This window comes from Tachyglossus aculeatus, chromosome 18 (genome assembly GCF_015852505.1).
Source record: "Tachyglossus aculeatus isolate mTacAcu1 chromosome 18, mTacAcu1.pri, whole genome shotgun sequence".
Taxonomy (NCBI): Eukaryota; Metazoa; Chordata; class Mammalia; order Monotremata; family Tachyglossidae; genus Tachyglossus; species Tachyglossus aculeatus.
The window spans coordinates 40,465,444-40,487,115 of NC_052083.1; the positions used below are offsets into that span (position 1 = coordinate 40,465,444).

The 21,672-nt window shown below is 46.0% G+C and overlaps 1 protein-coding gene across 4 annotated transcripts in view; it reads left to right on the forward strand.

Annotated features, from left to right (window-relative positions):
- The first annotated feature begins 8,699 nt into the window (after positions 1 to 8,699).
- The window catches only part of OSBPL9 (oxysterol binding protein like 9), a 79,043-nt gene continuing 66,070 nt past the window's right edge, over positions 8,700 to 21,672 (forward strand). For all 4 annotated transcript variants that reach the window (XM_038760012.1, XM_038760013.1, XM_038760014.1 and 1 more), the window contains exon 1: positions 8,700 to 8,825. In XM_038760012.1, the coding sequence (XP_038615940.1) occupies positions 8,712 to 8,825 (114 nt within the window). In that variant the 5' untranslated portion in view covers positions 8,700 to 8,711. The remainder of the gene's footprint in view (positions 8,826 to 21,672) is intronic.

Here is a 21,672-nt window from a genome sequence, read left to right on the forward strand (position 1 = left end):
TACAAGTCACTCTGCTCTGTGTGTGTGTAGTTTTGTAAAAGTATTTTTTTTAGGACTGCTGCACCCTTAGAGTCTTCATCGGTGCCAGACTCGGTTCCTCTCAATTCTGTGATTTGGGGGGAATTGAGATAGTCGATGCAAAAAGAAAAATCCAAGTTGAATAGTCATAATTATTGAGGTATTAGGCGCTTCCTATATGCCATGCACCGTACCAAGCACAGGGGCACATACAAGATAATCGGGTCCCATGTGGACCCGATATATATATATGTTGCCTATTTGTACTTCCCAAGCGCTTAGTACAGTGCTCTGCACATAGCGCTCAATAAATACGATTGATGATGATGATGTGGAACTCACAGTCGTAGCAGGAGGGAGAACGGGGATTGAATCCCCTTTTTACAGATGAGGGAACTGAGGCACAGAGAGGTGGAGTGACTTGCCCAGGGTCACGTAGCAGACGAGTGGCAGAGCCGGGATTAGAACCCTCCAAGTCCCAGGCCCCTAACCTGTCCATTACACATTAGAGAAGCAGCGTGGCTCAGTGGAAAGAGCACGGGCTTTGGAGTCAGAGGTCATGGGTTCAAATCCCGACTCCACCACATGTCTGCTGTGTGATCTTGGGCAAGTCACTTCACTTCTCTGGGCCTCAGTTACCTCATCTGTAAAATGGGGATTAAGACTGTGAGCCCCACGTGGGACAACCTGATCACCCTGTATCCTCCCCAGCGCTTAGAACAGTGCTTTGCACATAGTAAGCGCTTAATAAATGCCAATTATTATTATTATTATTATTGCACCAGCTGCCCATTCCCAAAACTACTCTTCCAACGAATCTGCGTTCAACAGGCCCTGGGCTCGGTCGGAAGTCTGAGCCAGTATCCGGGTCCTGCGGCCGGTGGTGGGCCAGAGCCAAGTGCCCAAGAAGAGCGGGGGTGACCGGGAACCGCTTCCAGGAGCGGCATGGCACCGCGGGCTGAACGGGGCTTGAAGAAGGCAGCCCGCGGCAGGGACGCCCCATCCACAATTCAATCAATCACGATTGATTGATTGATTGAAGGCAGCCCGCAGCAGGGACGCCCCGTCCGCAATTCAAGATTTGCAGGCGCAGTCAGTAGTTACGGCTGAACCCTAATACCGTTATCCCCACCATTCCCTAATCTGCCATTAGAAGGTAACCCCCTCACTAGATTGTAAACTCCTGGAGGGCAGGGAGCATAACCACCGATGATCTTATCTTACTCTTCGGAGGCCTTAGTTCAGAGCCTGTGCACTCAACCAATAGGATTGAAGGCTTACTGTGTGCAGAACACTGTACTAAGTGCTCGGGAGAGTACAATACGCAGAGTTGTATGTTCTCTGCCCTTTAATGAGCCTGCAGACTAGAGGGGGAAAATTAAGTGAGAGAAGCAGCGTGGCTCAGTGGAAAGAGCCCGGGCTTTGGAGTCCGAGGTCAGGGGTTCAAATCCCGGCCCTGCCGATTGCCAGCTGTGTGACTTTGGGCGACTCACTTCACTTCCCTGTGCCTCAGTTCCCTCATCTGTAAAATGGGGGTCAAGACTGTGAGCCCCACGTGGGACAACCTGATCACGTAGTAACCTCCCCAGCGCTTAGAGCCGTGCTTTGCACACAGTAAGCGCTTAATAAATGCTATCATTAGCATTATTAATAGATACCATTGATTGCCTCACGGTGAGGGAAGACCAAGACAGAAGACATTAAAAATAAACGATGAGCAAGACCAAATTAAAGATTTAACAATCCCAATTAAAGCCATCAGAAGTAAAGGGAGTATTAAATATTAATTGAGCGTTTACTCTGCAGAGCACTGTACTAAACACTTGGGAGAGTACAATATAACAAAGTACAGATGCGTTTCCTGCTCACAAGGACCTTACTAAGGGGGGAGATAGACAATCAATCAGTCAATCGTATTTATTGAGTACTGTACTACGCGTTTGGGAAGTACAAGTTGGCAACATATAGAGACAGTCCCCACCCAACAGTGGGCTCACAGTCTAGACAAGAAAATTAAATTACAGATACGTACATAAGTGCTGTGGCACTGCGTATTGGGGGTGAATAAAGGAAGCAAAACGGTGATGGAAGTAGGAGGAAAGGAAATGAGGGCTTAGTCGGGGAAGGCCTTTCGGAGGAGAGAATTGTGCCTTGGATAAGGCTTTGAAGGTGGGGAGGGTAATTGTCGGATATGGAGGAGAGCGGTCCAGGCCAGGGGCAGGAGGTGGATAAATTGAGGTACAGTGAGAATTTTGGCATTAAAGGAGTGAGGTAGGAGGGGACAAGATGATTGACTGCTTTAAAGCAGACAGTGAGGAGTTTCCGTTTGATGCAGCGATGGATGGGCAACCACTGGAGGTTCTTGGGGACTGGGGAAACATGGTCCCTTCCCCACAGCACCTGTATATATGTATATATGTTTGTACATATTTTTTTACTCTATTTATTTTATTTGTACATATCTATTCTATTTATTTTATTTTGTTAGTATGTTTGGTTTTGTTCTCTGTCTCCCCCTTTTAGACTGTGAGCCCACTGTTGGGTAGGGACTGTCTCTATATGTTGCCAACTTGTACTTCCCAAGCGCTTAGTACAGTGCTCTGCACATAGTAAGCGCTCAATAAATACGATTGATGATGATGATGATGATGATGAACGTTTCTGTAAAAAAATAATCCGGGCAGCAGAGTGAAGGACTGGACTGGAGTGTGCAGAGCACTGGACTAAGGACTGGACTGGACTGGACTGGAGTGGGGAGAGACTGGAGGCAGGGAGGTCAGCAAGGAGGCCGATAACAGTGATCCAGGCGAAAGAGGATGAGTGATTGTGTTAATGTGGTAGAAGTTTGAATAGAGAAGAAAGGGTGGAGTTCAGCGATGTTTTGAAGGTGGGACCGACAGGATTTAGTGACGGATGGAATATGTGGGTTGAATGAGAGAGAATCAAGAATAACATCAAGGTTACAGTCTTGTGAAACAGGAAAGATAGCGCCGTCTACAGTGACGGGAAAGGCAGGGGAAGGACAGGGTTTGTGTGGGCAGATACGAAGCTCTGTTTTGCACATGTTAAGCCTGAGGTCATCATCATCATCATCAATCATATTTATTGAGCGCTTACTGTGTGCAGAGCACTGTACCAAGCGCTTGGGAAGTACAAGTTGGCAACATCTAGAGACAGTCCCTACCCAACAGTGGGCTCACAGTCTAAAAGGGGGAGACAGAGAACAAAACCAAACATACTAACGAAATAAAATAAATAGAATAGATATGTACAAGTAAAATAAATAGAGTAACAAATATGTACAAACATATATACATATATACAGGTGCAGTGGGGAAGGGAAAGAGGTAAGATGGGGGAATGGAGAGGGGGACGAGGGGGAGAGGAGGGTGACAGGAGGACAGCTAAGAAGAGATGTCTTGAAGACCGGAGGAAATGGGAGAGCGTGGGAGGAGCGGGGCTGGATATGTAGATTTGGGAATCCTCTGCATGGAGGTGGTAGTTGAAGCTATGGGAGTCAATTAGTTCTCCAAGGAAGTGGGTGTACATGGAGAAGGAAAAATCCCTGTGGGCAGGGAATGTGTCTGCCTGCTCCGTTCCTTCATTCAATTCATTCAATCATATTTATTGAGCGCTTACTGTGTGGGCAAGGGATGTGCCTGCTCTGTTCATTCATTCAATTCATTCAATCGTATTTATTGAGCACTTACTGTGTGCAGAGCACTGGACTATCAATCAATCAATCGTATTTATTGAGCGCTTACTGTGTGCAGAGCACTGGACTAAGCGCTTGGAAAATACAGGTTGGCAACACATAGAGACGGTCCCTACCCAACAGTGGGCTCACAGTCTAGAATGGGGAGACAGAGAACAAAACCAAACATACTAACAAAATAAAATAAATAGAATAGGTAGGTACAAGTAAAATAGAGTAATAAATACGAACAAACATATATACATATATACAGGTGCTGTGGGGAAGGGAAGGAGGTAAGGCGGGATGGAGGGGGGAGTGTACTAAGCACTTAATATTATGCACTTAATTGTTATACTGTACTTTCCCAGATGGTTAGTATTCATTCATTCATTCATTCATTCATTCATTCAATCATATTTATTGAGCGCTTACTATGTGCAGATCACTGGACTAAGTGCTTGGAGAGTACAAGTTGGCAACATATAGAGACGGTCCCTACCCAACAACGGGCTCACAGTCTAGAAGGGGGAGACAGACGACAAAACAAAACATGTAGTCGGGTGTCAAGTCATCAGAATAAATAGTAGTAAAGTTAGATGCACATCGTTGAAATAATAAATAGAATAGTAAATAGTAAATAGGCACAAGTAGGGGAGGCCGCGTGGTGTAGTGGATAGAGCCTAGGGCTGGGAGTCAGAAGGTCATGGGTTCTAATCCCGACTCTGCCACTTGTCTGCTGTGTGGCCTCGGGCAAGTCACTTCACTTCTCTGTGCTTCAGTTCCGTCAGCTCAGTGGAAAGAAAGTGGAAAGTGGAAAGAGCCCGGGCTTTGGAGTCAGAGGTCATGGGTTCAAATGCCGCTCCGCCACTTGTCAGCTGTGGAACTTGGGGCAAGTCACTTGACTTCTCTGGGCCTCAGTTCCCTCATCTGGAAAATGGGGATGAAGACTGTGGGCCCCCCGTGGGACAACCTGATCAATCAATCAATCAGTCCATTTACTGAGTGTGTTCGGAAATCCGTCAAATCAGCTTATTTACTGAGCGTCCCTAAATCCGTCAGATCCTCTTATTTACTGGGCGCTTGTAAATCTGTCAGATCCTCCTATTTACTGAGCGTTTTCGGCAGTTTGTCAACCGTGGTATCTGTTAAACGCTTACTAGGTGCTGAGCATTGTTGTAAGCGCTGAGAAATCGTCATGACTGAACTCCTTAAAATCAGCCTATTTCCTGAGAGCTTTCGTAAATCTGTAAAGTCAGCTATTTACTGAGCACGCCTAAATCCGTAAGATCCTCCTGTTTACTGACCGCTTTCGGAAATCTGTCGTCGGCCTATTTACTGAGCGCTCATAAATCAATCAATCAATCAATCAATTATATTTATTAAGCACTTACTGTGTGCAGAGCACTGTACTAAGCGCTTGGGAAGTCCAAGTTGGCAACGTATAGAGACGGTCCCTACCCAACAGTGGGCTCACAGTCTAAAAGGGGGAGACAGAGAACAAAACCAAACATACTAACAAAATAAAATAAAACTGTAATGACTGAGCACTTTCGTAACTTTTTTAAATCAGCCCATTTACTGAGCGGTCTTGTAAATCCCTAAAATCGGCCTATTTACTGAATGTTTTCATAAATCCGTCAAATCGTCCTATTTACTGAGCGCTCGCGTAAATGTTTTTTTGTCTGTCTCCCCCTCCTAGACTGTGAGCCCGTTGTTGGGTAGGGACTGTCCCTATATGTTGCCGACTTGGACTCCCCAAGTGCTTAGTACAGTGCTCTGCACACAGTAAGCGCTCAATAAATACGATTGAATGAATGAATGAATGAACTATGTGCAGAGCACTGTACTAAGCGCTTAGGAGAGTACAATACAACAGAGGTGGCACACATGTTCCCTGCTTATAAGTTTACAGTCTAGAGGGGGAGAAAGACATTGATATAGAGACAAAATTTATAATATATAATTGAAAGGTTTGTATATAACTGCTGTGGGGTTGAGGGTGGGGTGTTGAGAAAGAGATGAAGAAAAAACGTATATGTCATTCCGTATATTTACCTTATCTATGATGAGTTAATATTTCTTTATATACTGGAAAAGCTGAAAAAACTTAAATTAATCCCCACCTTAAAATAAATAAAACTAACTAAAAACTTACTTGTAACCTCCCCAGCGCTTAGAACAGTGCCTTCTAGACTATGAGTCCGCTGTTGGGTAGGGACTGTATATGTTGCCAACTTGTACTTCCCAAGCGCTTAGTCCAGTGCTCTGCAGAAAGTAAGCACTCAATAAATACGATTGAATGAATGAATGCTTTGCACAGAGTAAGCGCTTAACAAATGCCATCATTATTACTATTATTAAGCGCTTAGTCCAGTGCGCTGCACACAGTGAGCGCTCAATAAATACGATTGAATGAATGAATGCTTTGCACAGAGTAAGCGCTTAACAAATGCCATCATTACTATTATTAAGCGCTTAGTACAGTGCTCTGCACACAGTAAGCTCTCAATAAATACGATTGAATGAATGAATGCGTGAATTTATTGAGTACTTACTGTGTGAAGAGTACTGTACTAAGCGCTTGGGAAGTACAAGTTGGCAACATATAGAGATGGTCCCTACCCAACAGTGGGCTCACAGTCTAGAAGGGGGGAGAAAATACGATTAAATGAATGAATGAATAAAATAGAGATTTAAAAATAATAATAATTCATTCAATCGTATTTATTGAGTGCTTACCATGTGCAAAGCACTGTACTACGCGCTTGGGAAGTACAAGTTGGCAACATATAGACACGGTCCCTACCCAACAGCGGGCTCACAGTCTAGAAGTCGCTTAGAACAGTGCTTTGCACAGAGTAAGTGCTTAATATATGCCATCACCATTATTATTATTAACAAATGCCATTAGCATTACTGTTGAATCGTGTTTATTGAGTGCTTAGTGGGCGGGGGGCACTTGGGGAAGCAGCAGGGGACACAGAAGAGTGAGCCCGGTGGGCCAGGCCGGGCCTGTCCCCACCTGCGTGACCGGTCCCGGCGCGGATGGGTGGCATTTATTAAGCGCTTACTATGTGCAAAGCACTGGTCTAAGCACTGGGAGGTTACAAGGTGATCAGGTTGTCCCACACGTGGGGATTAAGACTCTGGGCCCAATGAAGGACAACCCAATCCGCTTGTGTCCACCCCAGTGCTTAGTACAGTGCCTGGCACCTAGTAAGCGCCTGGCATCTAGTAAGCGCTTAGCAAATACCGTAATAATTATGATTATGACAGGGCTCGGCACACAGTAAGCTCTCAATGAATGCGATCGATTGACGATTGATCGGTTGAGTGGCTCGCCTGTGGGCAGTGGGGCCTTCCCAGACTGAGCCCCCTCCTCCCCCTCTCCATCCCCCATCTTACCTCCTTCCCTTTCCCACAGCACCTGTATAGATGTATATATGTTTATACGGATTTATTACTCTATTTATTTTACTTGTACATATTTATTCTGTTTATTTTATTTTGTTAATACGTTTTTGTTTTGTTCTCTGTCTCCCCCTTCTAGACTGTGAGTCCGCTGCTGGGTAGGAACCGTCTCTCTGTGTTGCCAACTTGGACTTCCCAAGCGCTTAGTACAGTGCTCTGCACACAGTAAGCGCTCAATCAATATGATTGAATCCTCTCCGCCTTGTCCCCCTCTCCATCCCCCCATCTTACCTCCTTCCCTTCCCCACAGCACCTGTATATATGTATATATGTTTGTACATATTTATTACTCTATTTATTTATTTTACTTGTACATATCTATCCTATTTATTTTATTTTGTTAGTATGTTTGGTTTTGTTCTCTGTCTCCCCCTTTTAGACTGTGAGCCCACTGTTGGGTAGGGACCGTCTCTATATGTTGCCAACTTGTACTTCCCAAGCGCTTAGTCCAGTGCTCTGCACACAGTAAGCGCTCAGTAAATACGATTGATTGATTGATTGATACGGATTTATTACTCTATTTTACTTGTACATATTTGTTCCGTTTATTTTATTTTGTTAATACGTTTTTGTTTTGTTCTCTGTCTCCCCCTTCTAGACTGTGAGTCCGCTGCTGGGTAGGGACCGTCTCTCTATGTTGCCAACTTGGACTTCCCAAGCGCTTAGTACAGTATATATGTATGTATATATGTTTGTACATATTTATTGCTCTATTTATTTATCTTGTACATATCTATTCTATTTATTTTATTTTGTTTGTATGTTTGGTTTTGTTTTGTCTTTTAGACTGTGAGCCCACTGTTGGGTAGGGACTGTCTCTATATGTTGCCAACTTGGACTTCCCAAGCGCTTAGAACAGTGCTCTGCACACAGTAAGCGCTCAATAAATACGATTGATTGATTGATTGATTCTCTGTCTCCCCCTTCTCTACTGTGAGCCCGCTGTTGGGTAGGGACTGTCTCTATATGTTGCCAATTTGTACTTCCCAAGCGCTTAGTACAGTGCTCTGCACACAGTAAGCGCTCAATAAATACGATTGATGATGATGATAGTAAGCGCTTACCAAATACCATCATCATCATCAACTGTCGAAGTCTAAGTTTTTTTTTTTTTAAGGGTATGTGTTGAGACCAGACTGTGACTTCTAGACTGTGAGCCCACTGTTGGGTAGGGACTGTCTCTATGTGTTGCCGACTTGGGCTTCCCAAGCGCTCAGTACAGTGCTCTGCACACAGTAAGCGCTCAATCAATACGACTGATTGATTAGTCCAGTGCTCTGCACACAGTAAGCGCTCAATCAATACGATTGAATGAATGAATGAATGAATGAATGGGGCGGGCCCTGTCACGCGCCGCCGGCGCCGGTAGAGGGCGCGAGCGCGCCCAGGGGGCGGGGAGATCCGCGTGACGTCACGCCCTCCAAGGCCGCGCCCCTCCACAGGCCACGCCCCTAAACAGGCCCCGCCCCGTCAGGGGGCATATAGGCGCGTGACGTCACGGCGTTTGTTATCCTTGGCTACTCCCATGATGGCGTCCATCATGGAGGGCCCGCTGAGCAAGTGGACCAACGTGATGAAGGGCTGGCAGTACCGCTGGTTCGTGTTGGACTACAACGCGGGGCTGCTCTCCTACTACACGGTGAGGGGGGCTGGGGGGCCCGGGGCCCCCGGACGAGGAGGAGGAGGTGATAGTGGTGGTGGAAGGGGAGGGGGCGGGGCCCCGCGCCGGCGGACCAATGGGCGAGCAGGAGGCGGCGGGCTCCGACCAATGAGCGAGCGGCGGCTGGGAGATTTATGGGCTGGGCGGGGGGCGAGCGCGCATGCGCACGCCAACGAAGGGCGTTGGAATTCATTCATTCAATCGTACTACTTATTGAGCGCTTACTGTGTGCAGAGCACTGGACTAAGCGCTTGGGAAGTACAAGTTGGCAACATATAGAGAGACGGGCCCTACCCAACAGTGCTCAGCGCACAGTGAGTGCTCAATAAATGCGAATGAATGAATGAATGAATTTACTGAGTGCCCTGCGGACAGTGAGTGCTCAGTGAATACGAATGAATGAATTTACTGAGTGCTTTGTGCACAGTGAGTGCTCAATAAATACGAATGAATGAATGAATTGAGTGCTGTGCGCACAGTGAGTGCTCAATGAATACGAATGAATGAATTTACTGAGTGGTCTGCGCACAGTGAGTGCTCAATGAATACGAATGAATGAATTTACTGAGTGCGCACAGTGAGTGCTCAGTAAATGCGAATGAATGAATGAATTTCCTGAGTGCTCTGTGCACAGTGAGTGCTCAATGAATACGAATGAATGAATTTACTGAGTGCTCTGCGCACAGTGAGTGCTCAATGAATATGAGTGAATGAATTTACTGAGTGCTCTGCGCACAGTGAGTGCTCAATAAATACGAATGAATGAATGAATTTACTGAGTGCTCTGCGCACAGTGAGTGCTCAATAAATACGAATGAATGAATGAATGAATTTACTGAGTGCTCTGCGCACAGTGAGTGCTCAGTGAATACGAATGAATGAATTTACTGAGTGCTCTGTGCACAGAGTGCTCAATAAATACGAATGAATGAATGAATTTACTGAGTGGTCTGCGCACAGTGAGTGCTCAGTGAATACGAATGAATGAATTTACTGAGTGCGGACAGTGAGTGCTCAGTGAATACGAATGAATGAATTTACTGAGTGCTTTGTGCACAGTGAGTGCTCAATAAATACGAATGAATGAATGAATTGAGTGCTGTGCGCACAGTGAGTGCTCAATGAATACGAATGAATGAATTTACTGAGTGGTCTGCGCACAGTGAGTGCTCAATGAATACGAATGAATGAATTTACTGAGTGCGCACAGTGAGTGCTCAGTAAATGCGAATGAATGAATGAATTTCCTGAGTGCTCTGTGCACAGTGAGTGCTCAATGAATACGAATGAATGAATTTACTGAGTGCTCTGCGCACAGTGAGTGCTCAATGAATATGAATGAATGAATTTACTGAGTGCTCTGCGCACAGTGAGTGCTCAATAAATACGAATGAATGAATGAATTTACTGAGTGCTCTGCGCACAGTGAGTGCTCAATAAATACGAATGAATGAATGAATGAATTTACTGAGTGCTCTGCGCACAGTGAGTGCTCAGTGAATACGAATGAATGAATTTACTGAGTGCTCTGTGCACAGAGTGCTCAATAAATACGAATGAATGAATGAATTTACTGAGTGGTCTGCGCACAGTGAGTGCTCAGTGAATACGAATGAATGAATTTACTGAGTGCGCACAGTGAGTGCTCAGTAAATGCGAATGAATGAATGAATTTCCTGAGTGCTCTGTGCACAGTGAGTGCTCAATGAATACGAATGAATGAATTTACTGAGTGCTCTGCGCACAGTGAGTGCTCAATGAATATGAATGAATGAATTTACTGAGTGCTCTGCGCACAGTGAGTGCTCAATAAATACGAATGAATGAATGAATTTACTGAGTGCTCTGCGCACAGTGAGTGCTCAATAAATACGAATGAATGAATGAATGAATTTACTGAGTGCTCTGCGCACAGTGAGCGCTCAGTGAATACGAATGAATGAATTTACTGAGTGCTCTGTGCACAGAGTGCTCAATAAATACGAATGAATGAATGAATTTACTGAGTGCTCTGCGCACAGTGAGTGCTCAGTGAATACGAATGAATGAATTTACTGAGTGCTCTATGCACAGTGAGTGCTCAATAAATACGAATGAATGAATGAATTTACTGAGTGCTCTGTGCACAGTGAGTGCTCGGTGAATACGAATGAATGAATTTACTGAGTGCTCTGTGCACAGTGACTGCTTGGTGAATACGAATGAATGAATTTACTGAGTGCTCTGCGCCCAGTGAGTGCTCAATAAATACGAATGAATGAATGAATGAATTGCCTGAGCACTCACCACGGGCGGAGCACTGGACAGTCGTGTTTACTGAGCGCTCACCGTGGGCAGAACACTGCACCGAAGCGCTTTTTTTTAAATTAAGGATGCGTATATAACTATAATGCTATTTATTCTGACGGTTTTGAGAATCAATCAATCGTATTTATTGAGCGCTTACTGTGTGCAGAGCACTGTACTAAGCGCTTGGGAAGTCCAAGTTGGCAACATATAGAGACAGTCCCTACCCAACAGTGGGCTCACAGTCTAAAAGGGGCTCAAATTTGAGAAGCATCGTGGCTCAGTGGGAAGAGCCCGGGCTTTGGAGTCAGAGGTCGTGGGTTCAAATCCCGGCCCTGCCACTTGTCGGCTGGGTGACTTTGGGTGAGTCACTTCGCTTCGCTGGGCCTCAGTGACCTCATCTGTAAAATGGGGATGAAGACTGTGAGCCCCCCGTGGGACAACCTTGTAGGCTCCCCAGCACTTAGAACAGTTCTTTGCACATAGTAAGCGCTTAATAAATGCCATTATTGTTATTATTATTATTTTGACACCTGTCTACATGTTTTATTTTGTTGTCTGCCTCCCCCTTCTAGACTGTGAGCCCGTTGTTGGGTAGGGACCATCTCTCTGTGTTGCCGACTTGGACTTCCCAAGCGCTTAGTACAGTGCTCTGCACACAGTAAGCGCTCAATAAATACAATTGAATGAATGAATGAATGGAAGAGGGAGACAGACAGCATATTAACCAAATAGAGTAAATATGTACAAGTAAAATAAATAAATACTAATAATAATAGGGTTGGAAGCAGTCCCTGCCCCATACAGGGCTCACGGCCTTCACCCCCATTTTAGAGATGAGGGAACTGAGGCACAGAGAAGTGAAGGGCCTTGCCCAGAGTCGCCCAGCGGAGCCGGGATTAGAACTCGTGCTCTTACCACTAGACCACGCTGCTTCTCAGGGAATATGGGCTACTGACTGAGCGCCACTACATGCCGAATGAAGTTCGGGCCCCCTCCCCTTACCCCCCGGGAAGGCTGATTTAATTTTCAATTTTCGATCTGGTCCGGCCTGGGCCGGCCCTGCTCGCCCCAACAAGAAATGGCGCTATTTGGCAAGCGCTTCCTATCAATCAATCAATCAATCGTATTTATTGAGCACTTACCGTGTGCAGAGCACTGGACTAAGCGCTTGGGAAGTACAAGTTGGCAACATATCCTGTCCTAATAAATAATAATAACTGACATCTTTTAAGTATCTACCACGTATCAAGTGTGGTACTAAGCGCTGAGAAGCAGCGTGACCTAGTGGATAAAGTACGGGCCTGGGAGTTGGGGAGACCTGGGTTCTAATCCCGCTGATCTGCGGTGTGACTTTGGGTTAGTCACTTCACTTCTCCCCGCCTCAGTTCCCTTGACTGTAAAATGGGGATTAAGAGTGTGAGCCCCGTGATGCTGATGGCGGTGGTATTTGTTAAGCGCTTACTACGTGCCAAGCACTGTCCTAAGCGCTGGGGTAGATACAGAGTTGTCCCACATGGGACTCACAGTCTGAATCCCCATTTTACAGATGAGGCAACTGAGGCATAGAGAAGAATAATAATGATAATGGCATTTATTAAGCGCTTACTATGTGCAAAGCACTGTTCTACGCACTGGGGAGGTTACAAGGTGATGAGGTTGTCCCACGTGGGGCTCACAGTCTGAATCCCCATTTTACAGATGAGGCAACTGAGGCATAGAGAAGAATAATAATGATAATGGCATTTATTAAGCGCTTACTATGTGTGAAGCATTGTTCTACGCGCTGGGGAGGTTACAAGGTGATGAGGTTGTCCCATGTGGGGCTCACAGTCTTCATCCCCATTTTACAGATGAGGCAGCTGAAGCATAGAGAAGTGGAGTGACTTGCTCCAAGCCACACAGCTGATAAGTGGCGGAGTCGGGATTAGAACCCATGACCTCTGACTCCCAAGCCTGGGCTCTTTCCACTAAGCTACGCTGCTGGGACTCTGTCGAATCCAACCCGTCCAGTTATACCAGACTTGTGAGCCCGCTGGTGGGTAGGGACCGTCTCTATATGTTGCAAACTTGTACTTCCCAAGCGCTTAGTACAGTGCTCTGCACACAGTAAGCGCTCAATAAATAGGATTGAATGAATGAATGAATACCATACCCTCCCAACCGCTTAGTACAGTAGGGGAAGCAGCGTGGCGTAGTGGAAAGAGCCCGGACTCGGGAGGCAGAGGATGTGGGTTCTAATCCCGGCTCCTCCACTTGTCTGCTGTGTGACCTTGGGCAAGCCACTTCGCTTCTCTGTGCTTCAGTTACCTCATCTGTAAAATGGGAATTAGGACTGGTCAGCCCAAAGTGTGACAAACCTGATTACTTTGTATCTACCCTAGCGCTTAGAACAGTGCTTGGCACATAATAAGCGCTTCACAAATGCCATTGTTATTATTATTTATGTATATATGTTTGTACATATTTATTACTCTATTTATTTAACTTGTACATATCTATTCTGTTTATTTTATTTTGTTAGTATGTTTGGTTTTGTTCTCTGCCTCCCCCTTTTAGACTGTGAGCCCACTGTTGGGTAGGGACTGTCTCTATATGTTGCCAATTTGTACTTCCCAAGCGCTTAGTACAGTGCTCTGCACATAGTAAGCGCTCAATAAATACGATTGATGATGATGATGATGATAAGCGCTGCACAAATGCCATTGTTATTATTATTTATGTATATATGTTTGTACATATTCATTACTCTATTGATTTATTTATTTTACTTGTACATATCTATTCTATTTATTTTATTTTGTTAGTATGTTTGGTTTTGTTCTCTGCCTCCCCCTTTTAGACTGTGAGCCCACTGTTGGGTAGGGACCGTCTCTATATGTTACCAATTTGTACTTCCCAAGCGCTTAGTACAGAGCTCTGCACAGAGTAAGCGCTCAATAAATACGATTGATGATGATGATGATGATGATTTGCTTAGGAAGGAAGATTCAGCACCCTGCCCCCAGGCCACCCTCTTTTATTTTGTACTCCTTTATTATGTACATGTCTGTAATTTATTCATTCGTTCGGTCATATTTATTGAGCACGTACTGTGTGGGAGCACTGTACTAAATGCTTAATTTCTATTAATGTCTGTCACCCCCTCTAGGCTGTCTGTACCTTTGTTGTAGGCAGGGAATGTGTCTGTTTTATTGTGCTCTCCCAAGCGTGTAGTACAGTGCTCTGCACACAGTGAGCGCTCAGCAAATACCATTGACTGACTTGTGTCCACTCCAGTGGTTAGTATGTTGTCTGGCAGGTAGTAAGCTCTTAAATACCACAGTTATTAATGATTATGTGGGATAATTGCCGTCTCACGTGGGGCTCACAATCTGAGGAGGGAGAACAAGTTTTACAGATAAGGAGACAGGTCCAGAAAACCTAAATCCGGTGCTCAAGGTCACCCAGCAAGCCCGTGGCTTGGGCAGATTTTGAACCCAGATCCTCCGACTCCTGGGTGTGCGCTCTTTCTACTAAGCCCCACTGCTCTTTTAATGGCCGGGCCCTTTTTAGACTGTGAGCCCACTGTTGGGTAGGGACCGTCTCTATATGTTGCCAACTTGGACTTCCCAAGCGCTTAGTCCAGTGCTCTGCACACAGTAAGCGCTCAATAAATACGATTGATGATGATGATGAAGAAACCTTCCTTCCTGGCAGCCAGAGGTTAGCTAGGTTATCAAGCTAGAAGCAGCGTGGCTCAGTGGAAAGAGCCCGGGCTTCAGAGTCACAGGTCACGGGTTCAGATCCCGCCTCTGCCACTTGTCAGCGGTGTGACTTGGGGCAAGTCACTTATTATTATTATTATTATTATTATTATTATCAAGCTTCTGGGAAAGGGCGGTTCCCCTTGGGCCCCAAAAGGCGCTTGTGCGGGCCAGTGGAACCCCACTGGACCGTCCAAATGATGCCTCTTCCCGGGGGTGACCTCACGGAGTGACTGTCAGACTCGGTGGGCAACGGGGCCACTAGCCCCCAGCAGGCCGGGCTGGAACAGGTTGTTATCAATCAATCAATCAATCAATCAATCAGTCGTATTTATTGATTATTGTTATCATTATCGGGCACCTCAGAGTCCAGAGAAGGTCCCAGGGTCACTTATTTTTCTTCCTCCCTCACCCCTCAAGGGTCCCGGGTAATCAGCCCTTCCTCAGCCCGATACCCAAGTGTGGGAAAAGCCTTTGTGTTCCTGGGAACCAGATCATCATCAATCATCAGTCGTATTTATTGAGCGCTTCCTGTGTGCAGAGCACTGTACTAAGTGCTTGGGAAGTCCAAGTTGGCAAGTCTAAAAGACTGTGCAGTTCACAGTCTGACTGAACCAGATGCAGTTCAGCTTTTCTCCTTCCTGGAAAGGCCAGGAAAGCTGGCTCAGATTTCCCACAAATGGCAAGAGGGTTTCTTAGTTCTGCCTCTAAAAGCATCTGCTTTTAGAGAAGCAGCGTGGCTCAGTGGAAAGATCCCGGGCTTTGGAGTCAGAGGTCATGGGTTCAAATCCCGGCTCTGCCAACTGTCAGCTGTGTGACTTTGGGCAAGTCACTTCACTTCTCTGAGCCTCAGTTACCTCATCTGTAAAATGGGGACTAAGATTGTGAGCCTCACATGGGACAACCTGATCATCTTGTATCCTCCCCAGCGCTTAGAACAGTGCTTTGCACATAGTAAGCGCTTAACAAATACCAAAATTATTATTATTATTCTTATCTGCCAGCCTTGGGATGGCAGAGAGATACTCAGAAAGTGAAAATGGCCTTGCCCACCAACCCCAGACCTGCCGCTATGTCAGCAAAGGAGCCATCTTGCCTGAAAACCAAGTATCGGTGACCAACAGCCGCGTCCTCTAAATAATAATAATAATAATGGCATTTATTAAGCGCTTACTATGTGCAAAGCACTGTTCTAAGCACTGGGGAGTTTACAAGGTGATCAGGTTGTCCCACGGAGGGGCTCACAGTCAATCCCCATTTTACAGATGAGGTAACTGAGGCCCAGAGAAATGAAGTGACTTGCCCAAAGTCACACAGCTGACAGTTGGCGGAGCTGGGATTTGAACCCATGACCTCTGACTCCAAAGCTCGGGCCCTTTCCATTGAGCCACGCTGCTTCTCTAAAGGACTTGCGGGGTCTTCAGTGGGAATTATCACTGTGCCACAGTGAGGAACGGGAGGGTTTCTTCTCCCCTGCTTTCATTCATTCATTCAACCGTATTTATTGAGCGCTTACTGTGTGCGGAGCACTGTACTAAGCGCTTGGGAAGTACAAGTTGGCAACATATAGAGACGGTCCCTATCCAGCAGTGGGCTCACAGTCTAAAAGGGGGAGACAGAGAACAAAACCAAACGTACTAACAAAATAAAATAAATAGAATAGATATGTACAAGTAAAATAAATAAATAAATAGAGTAATAAATATGTACAAACATATATACAGGTGCTGTGGGGAAGGGAAGGAGGTAAGATGAGGGGGATGGAGAGGGGGACGAGGGGGAGAGGAAGGAAGGGGCTCCGACTGGGAAGGCCTCCTGGAGGAGGTGAGCTCTCAGTAGGGCCTTGAAGGGAGGAAATACATCCCACTATGGTGACCAGAAAGAAGTCATCATCATCATCAATCGTATTTATTGAGCGCTTACTGTGTGCAGAGCACTGTACTAAGCGCTTGGGAAGTACAAGTTGGCAACATAACTTGTACGTGGAGTCAACGTGGAGCCAGCCGTACCAGAGTAAGACCAGGCCGAGCCTTACCGAGGACAGGCAGTCGCTGCCCAGAAATAAGCCGGGGGCAAGCGAAAAGGCAACCAGCACAGCACACCAACACAGTCCCTGTCCCGCGTGGGGCTCACAGTCTTCATTCCCATTTTGCGGGTGAGGTAACTGAGGTGCAGAGAAGTGGAGTGATTTGCCCAAGAGCACACAGCAGACAAGTGGCGGAGCCGGGATTAGAAGCCAACTCCTTCCGTCTCCCAGGCCCGGGCTCTAGCCATTAGGCCACACTGCTTCTGGCGTTATTAACCTGTGACAGCTGGTGGTTCTGGGCGTTAAACTGCAGAAGTGTAATGTGGTCCAACAGGAAGCGTTGGCACTTAGCAGCCCGCGCTCCCACTCAAGGGGAAAACACGCCTAGCATTTGCTCGTGACTCGCCCTCTTCTATTTAGAGCGCTGTCTGGAAGCCCTACGCCGACAAATCACTGCTTTGTTTCGCTTCCCTGGGGCGGAATTACCCACTGGCCAGTCTAAATTGGGCCCGCTGATCCTGTGGACAGGCTCCGTGTGTGTTTCCATCACAACGGAGAGCGGGAACGTGGGGTGGGGCTGGAGGCTGAGGAGACGTGGGGGATTCTGGTGGGAGTCTCGGAAGCCCTGAGGCGGCTCTCCGAGATCATCATCCATCGTATTTATTGAGCGCTTACTGTGTGCAGAGCACTGTACTCCGGGGGTGAAGAGTCAGTCAGTTGTATTTATTGAGCGCTTATTGTGTGCAGTGCACTAAGCACTTGGGAGAGTGCAATACACAATAAATAGACACATTCCCCGCCCACGATGAGCTTAGTCTAGAAGGGGTATGCCCACCCCTCCTTGGTCAGCTCCGGCTGGTGGCCCAGGGGTCTGTCTGGAGCAGGGTCTCTGGGTCATTCATTCATTCAGTTGTATTTATTGAGTGCCTACTGTGTGCAGAGCACTGTACTAAGCGCTTGGGAAGTACAAGTTGGCAACATATAGAGACGGTCCCTAACAACAGCGGGCTGAGTCAGAGCCCGGGCCAGGCCATGCTTGTGGTCCCGAGGGACTTGCCCAAGGTCACACAGCAGACAGGTGGCAGAGCCAGATTGGAACTCAGCTCCTTCTGACTCACAGGCTTGGGCTACAGCCACTAGGTCATGCCATTCATTCATTCCATTCAATTGGGTTTATTGAGCACTTACTGTGTGCAGAGCACTGGACTAAGCGCTTGGGAAGTCCAAGTTGGCAACAGATAGAGATGGTCCCTACCCGACAGCGGGCTCACAGTCTAGAAGGGGGAGACAGACAACGAAACAAAACATATTAACAAAATGAAATAAATGAATAAATATGGACAAGTACAGTACAGTAATAAATGTGTACAAACATGCACACATACACATACATATGTGTATACATATATATGTGTGTGTATATGTGTATATATACATAGATATGTGTGTGCATATGTATGCGTGTATGTGTGTATATATACATGTATGTGTGTATATACATGTGTATAAATGCATGTATGTATGTACGTATGTATGTATGTGTGTATATATCTGTATCTATATTTCTACATATATATCTATATGTATATCTATCTATCTATCTATATATATATATATACAGGTGCTGTGGGGAGGTGTATGTATACATGCCGCTTTGCTTCATGCAACAACCCTGGAAAGAGTCCATATCTCTCCTCCTTGATGGTAATAATGACGCTTATTAAGGGCAGGGAACATGTCTGCTGATTCTGTTTTTCTCTCCCCAGCACTTAGTAGTGATGATGATGGTATTTAAGTGCTTACTATGTATTAAGTACTGTTCTAAGCCCCGGGAAAGGTATAAGTTAATCAGGTTGGACACTGTCCCTGTCCCACAGGGAGCTCACAGTCTTACTATGTGCAGAGCACTGTACTAAGCGCTTGGGAAGTACAAATTGGCAACATAGAGACGGTCCCTACCCAACAGTGGGCTCACAGTCTAAAAGGGGGAGACAGAGAACAAAACCAAACATACTAACAAAATAAAATAAATAGAATAGATATGTACAAGTAAAATAAATAAATAAATAGAGTAATAAATATGTACAAACATATATACATATATACAGGTGCTGTGGGGAAGGGAAGGAGGCAATAAATACCATTGATTGGTAATAATGGTGGTATGTCAAGCACTGTTCTCAAAGCTGGGGTAGCTAGAAATCAGTCAGGCCCCGTCTCCCTTGGGGTTCCCCGTCTTAATATGAAAAGGGTGGGGGTGGCCGGTATTGAGTGCTCCACTTTACAGATGAGGAAACTGAGGCCCCGAGAAGTTACGCCCCTTGCCCAAGGTCGTTCGAGAAGCAAACTTCGAGGCCGGGATTGGAACCCACGTTCTCTGACTCCCAAGGCCGGATTCGCTCTGCTAGGCCGCACTGCTTCTCGTTGCTGGTTAGGGGAGATGGAAGGGGAAGGGTCTCTCAGAGGTGCTTGTCCTCCCTGGAGAAGCGTCCCTGAGGGAGGAGCCCAGCCACCCTCTAACACTCTCAGGGTGCTAAAGGTGCTATGTTGCCAACTTGTACTTCCCAAGCGCTTAGTACAGTGCTCTGCACACAGTAAGCGCTCAATAAATACGATTGATTGATTGATTAAAGGGTAGCCTGGAATGGGCATTGGCCCCGAGGCCCAGGTTAGCCCCGATCTCCGACCCGCGACACGGAATCAAAATCCTCCTGTCCCACCGCTCTCTCCCCACTTTGAACTTCGCCTGTGGGACTCGGAGCCGCCAACTTCAGGATCGGCCAAACCACTTTGTTACTGACCCTGAACCTCCGTTAGCTCCCTGCCTGTTGACGCTGGGCCGAGGGGTAAAAAGCAGGTGGGGGACAGTCATTTTGAGGCATCTGTACAACTCCAGAAAAACCCATCTTTCTAAGCGGCAGAATTAGGGGATGGCCCTGAATAGGGCACCATTTTTTTAAAAAATGGTATTTGTTAAGCGCTCTTTTTTCCTTCTATTCATATCAGTGCTGTGAGGCTGGTGTATCAATAAATGCCATTGATTGGGTGGGGTGGGCTTCAAAGGCAGGGAAGGAGAAGGACGGAAGTGTAGGATTGTACCAGAAGTGGCTTTGTGGGGCAAGAAGGAAACCAATAAGAATAAAAAAAAAAATGCACAGAATAGATGAGCAGAACATCTAAAAGATGGAACAGAAATATTGACACAACTTATGTTCACCGGTTGCAAAACAGTTGAGAGAAAGTTTCAAAATGCGGAAGCATAAAAATAGACATCCTTCCTCTTTATCTCTTTTTTTTTTTTTGTCCAATCCTTCTGTCCTCGTCCTCTTGACAGAGGGCATCGAGAGCTCGTCTCTCCCACGATTTGTCCCCAGACCTGTGGCAGGCACACATTTTGTGAGCCCCCTCCCCCATGTTGTGGGTGGGTTCTTTATTACTCTATTTATTTATTTATTTATTTTACTTGTACATATCTATTCTATTTTATTTTGTTAGTATGTTTGGTTTTGTTCTCTGTCTCCCCCTTTTAGACTGTGAGCCCACTGTTGGGTAGGGACTGTCTCTAGATGTTGCCAACTTGTACTTCCCAAGCGCTTAGTACAGTGTTCTGCACACAGTAAGCGCTCAATAAATACGATTGATTGATTGATTCCCAGGAATGTCTGGATGCTGCATGCTCTCCCAGGTGGGCAGAGGAGAGAGGGGTTTGCCCCCCATCCCCTGTGCCCAGTGTGTGACCTCTCTAGCTACGCGACCCCCACCCCTGGAGTTGAGTTGTGGGGTTCAGGTCCCCACAGCACCTGTATATATGTATATATGTTTGTACATATTTATTACTCTATTTATTTATCTTGTACATATCTATTCTATTTATTTCATTTTGTTAGTATGTTTGGTTTTGTTCTCTGTCTCCCCCTTCTAGACTGTGAGCCCGCTGTTGGGTAGGGACTGTCTGTATGTGTTGCCGACTTGTACTTCCCAAATGCTTAGTACAGTGCTCTGCACACAGTAAGTGCTCAATAAATACGATTGATTGATTGATTGATTGAAGCCTTATTGAAGACCCATTTCCTCCGAGGCCTTTCCTGACTAAGTCCTCCTTTCCTCTTCTCCCACTCCCTCTGCGTCACCCTGACTTACTCCCTTTATTCATCCCCCCCACCATCCCCACAGCATTTAGATCCGTATCTGTAATTTATTAATTGCTCTTAATGTCGGTCTTCCCTCTAATAATAATAATAATGATGGCATTTGTTAAGCGCTTACTATGTGCAAAGCACTGTTCTAAGTGCTGCGGGGGGGATACAAGGTGATCAGGTTGTCCCATGTGGGGCTCAGTCTTAATCCCCATTTTACAGATGAGGTAACTGGGGCTCAGAGAAGCTAAGTGACTTGCCCAAGTTCACACAGCAGACCTGTGGTGGAGCTGGGATTCGAACCCATGACCTCCGACTCCAAAGCCCAGACTCTTTCCAGTGAGCCACGCTGCTTCTCGAATGTGTCTGTTCTACTGTTAAATTGTACTCTCCCAAGTGCTTTGAAGTCAATGGTGTGGGCAGGGATGGTCAGTCTTTATTGCTTAGTACAGTGCTCTGCAAACAGTAAATGCTTAATAAATATGATTGAATGAGTGAACGGTATTTTTTGAGCACTTACTGTATGCAGAACATTGTCTCAGTGCTTGGGAGAGTAATAATAATAATAATAATGGCATTTATTGAGCGCTTACTATGTGCAAAGCACTGTTCTAAGCGCTGGGGAGGTTACA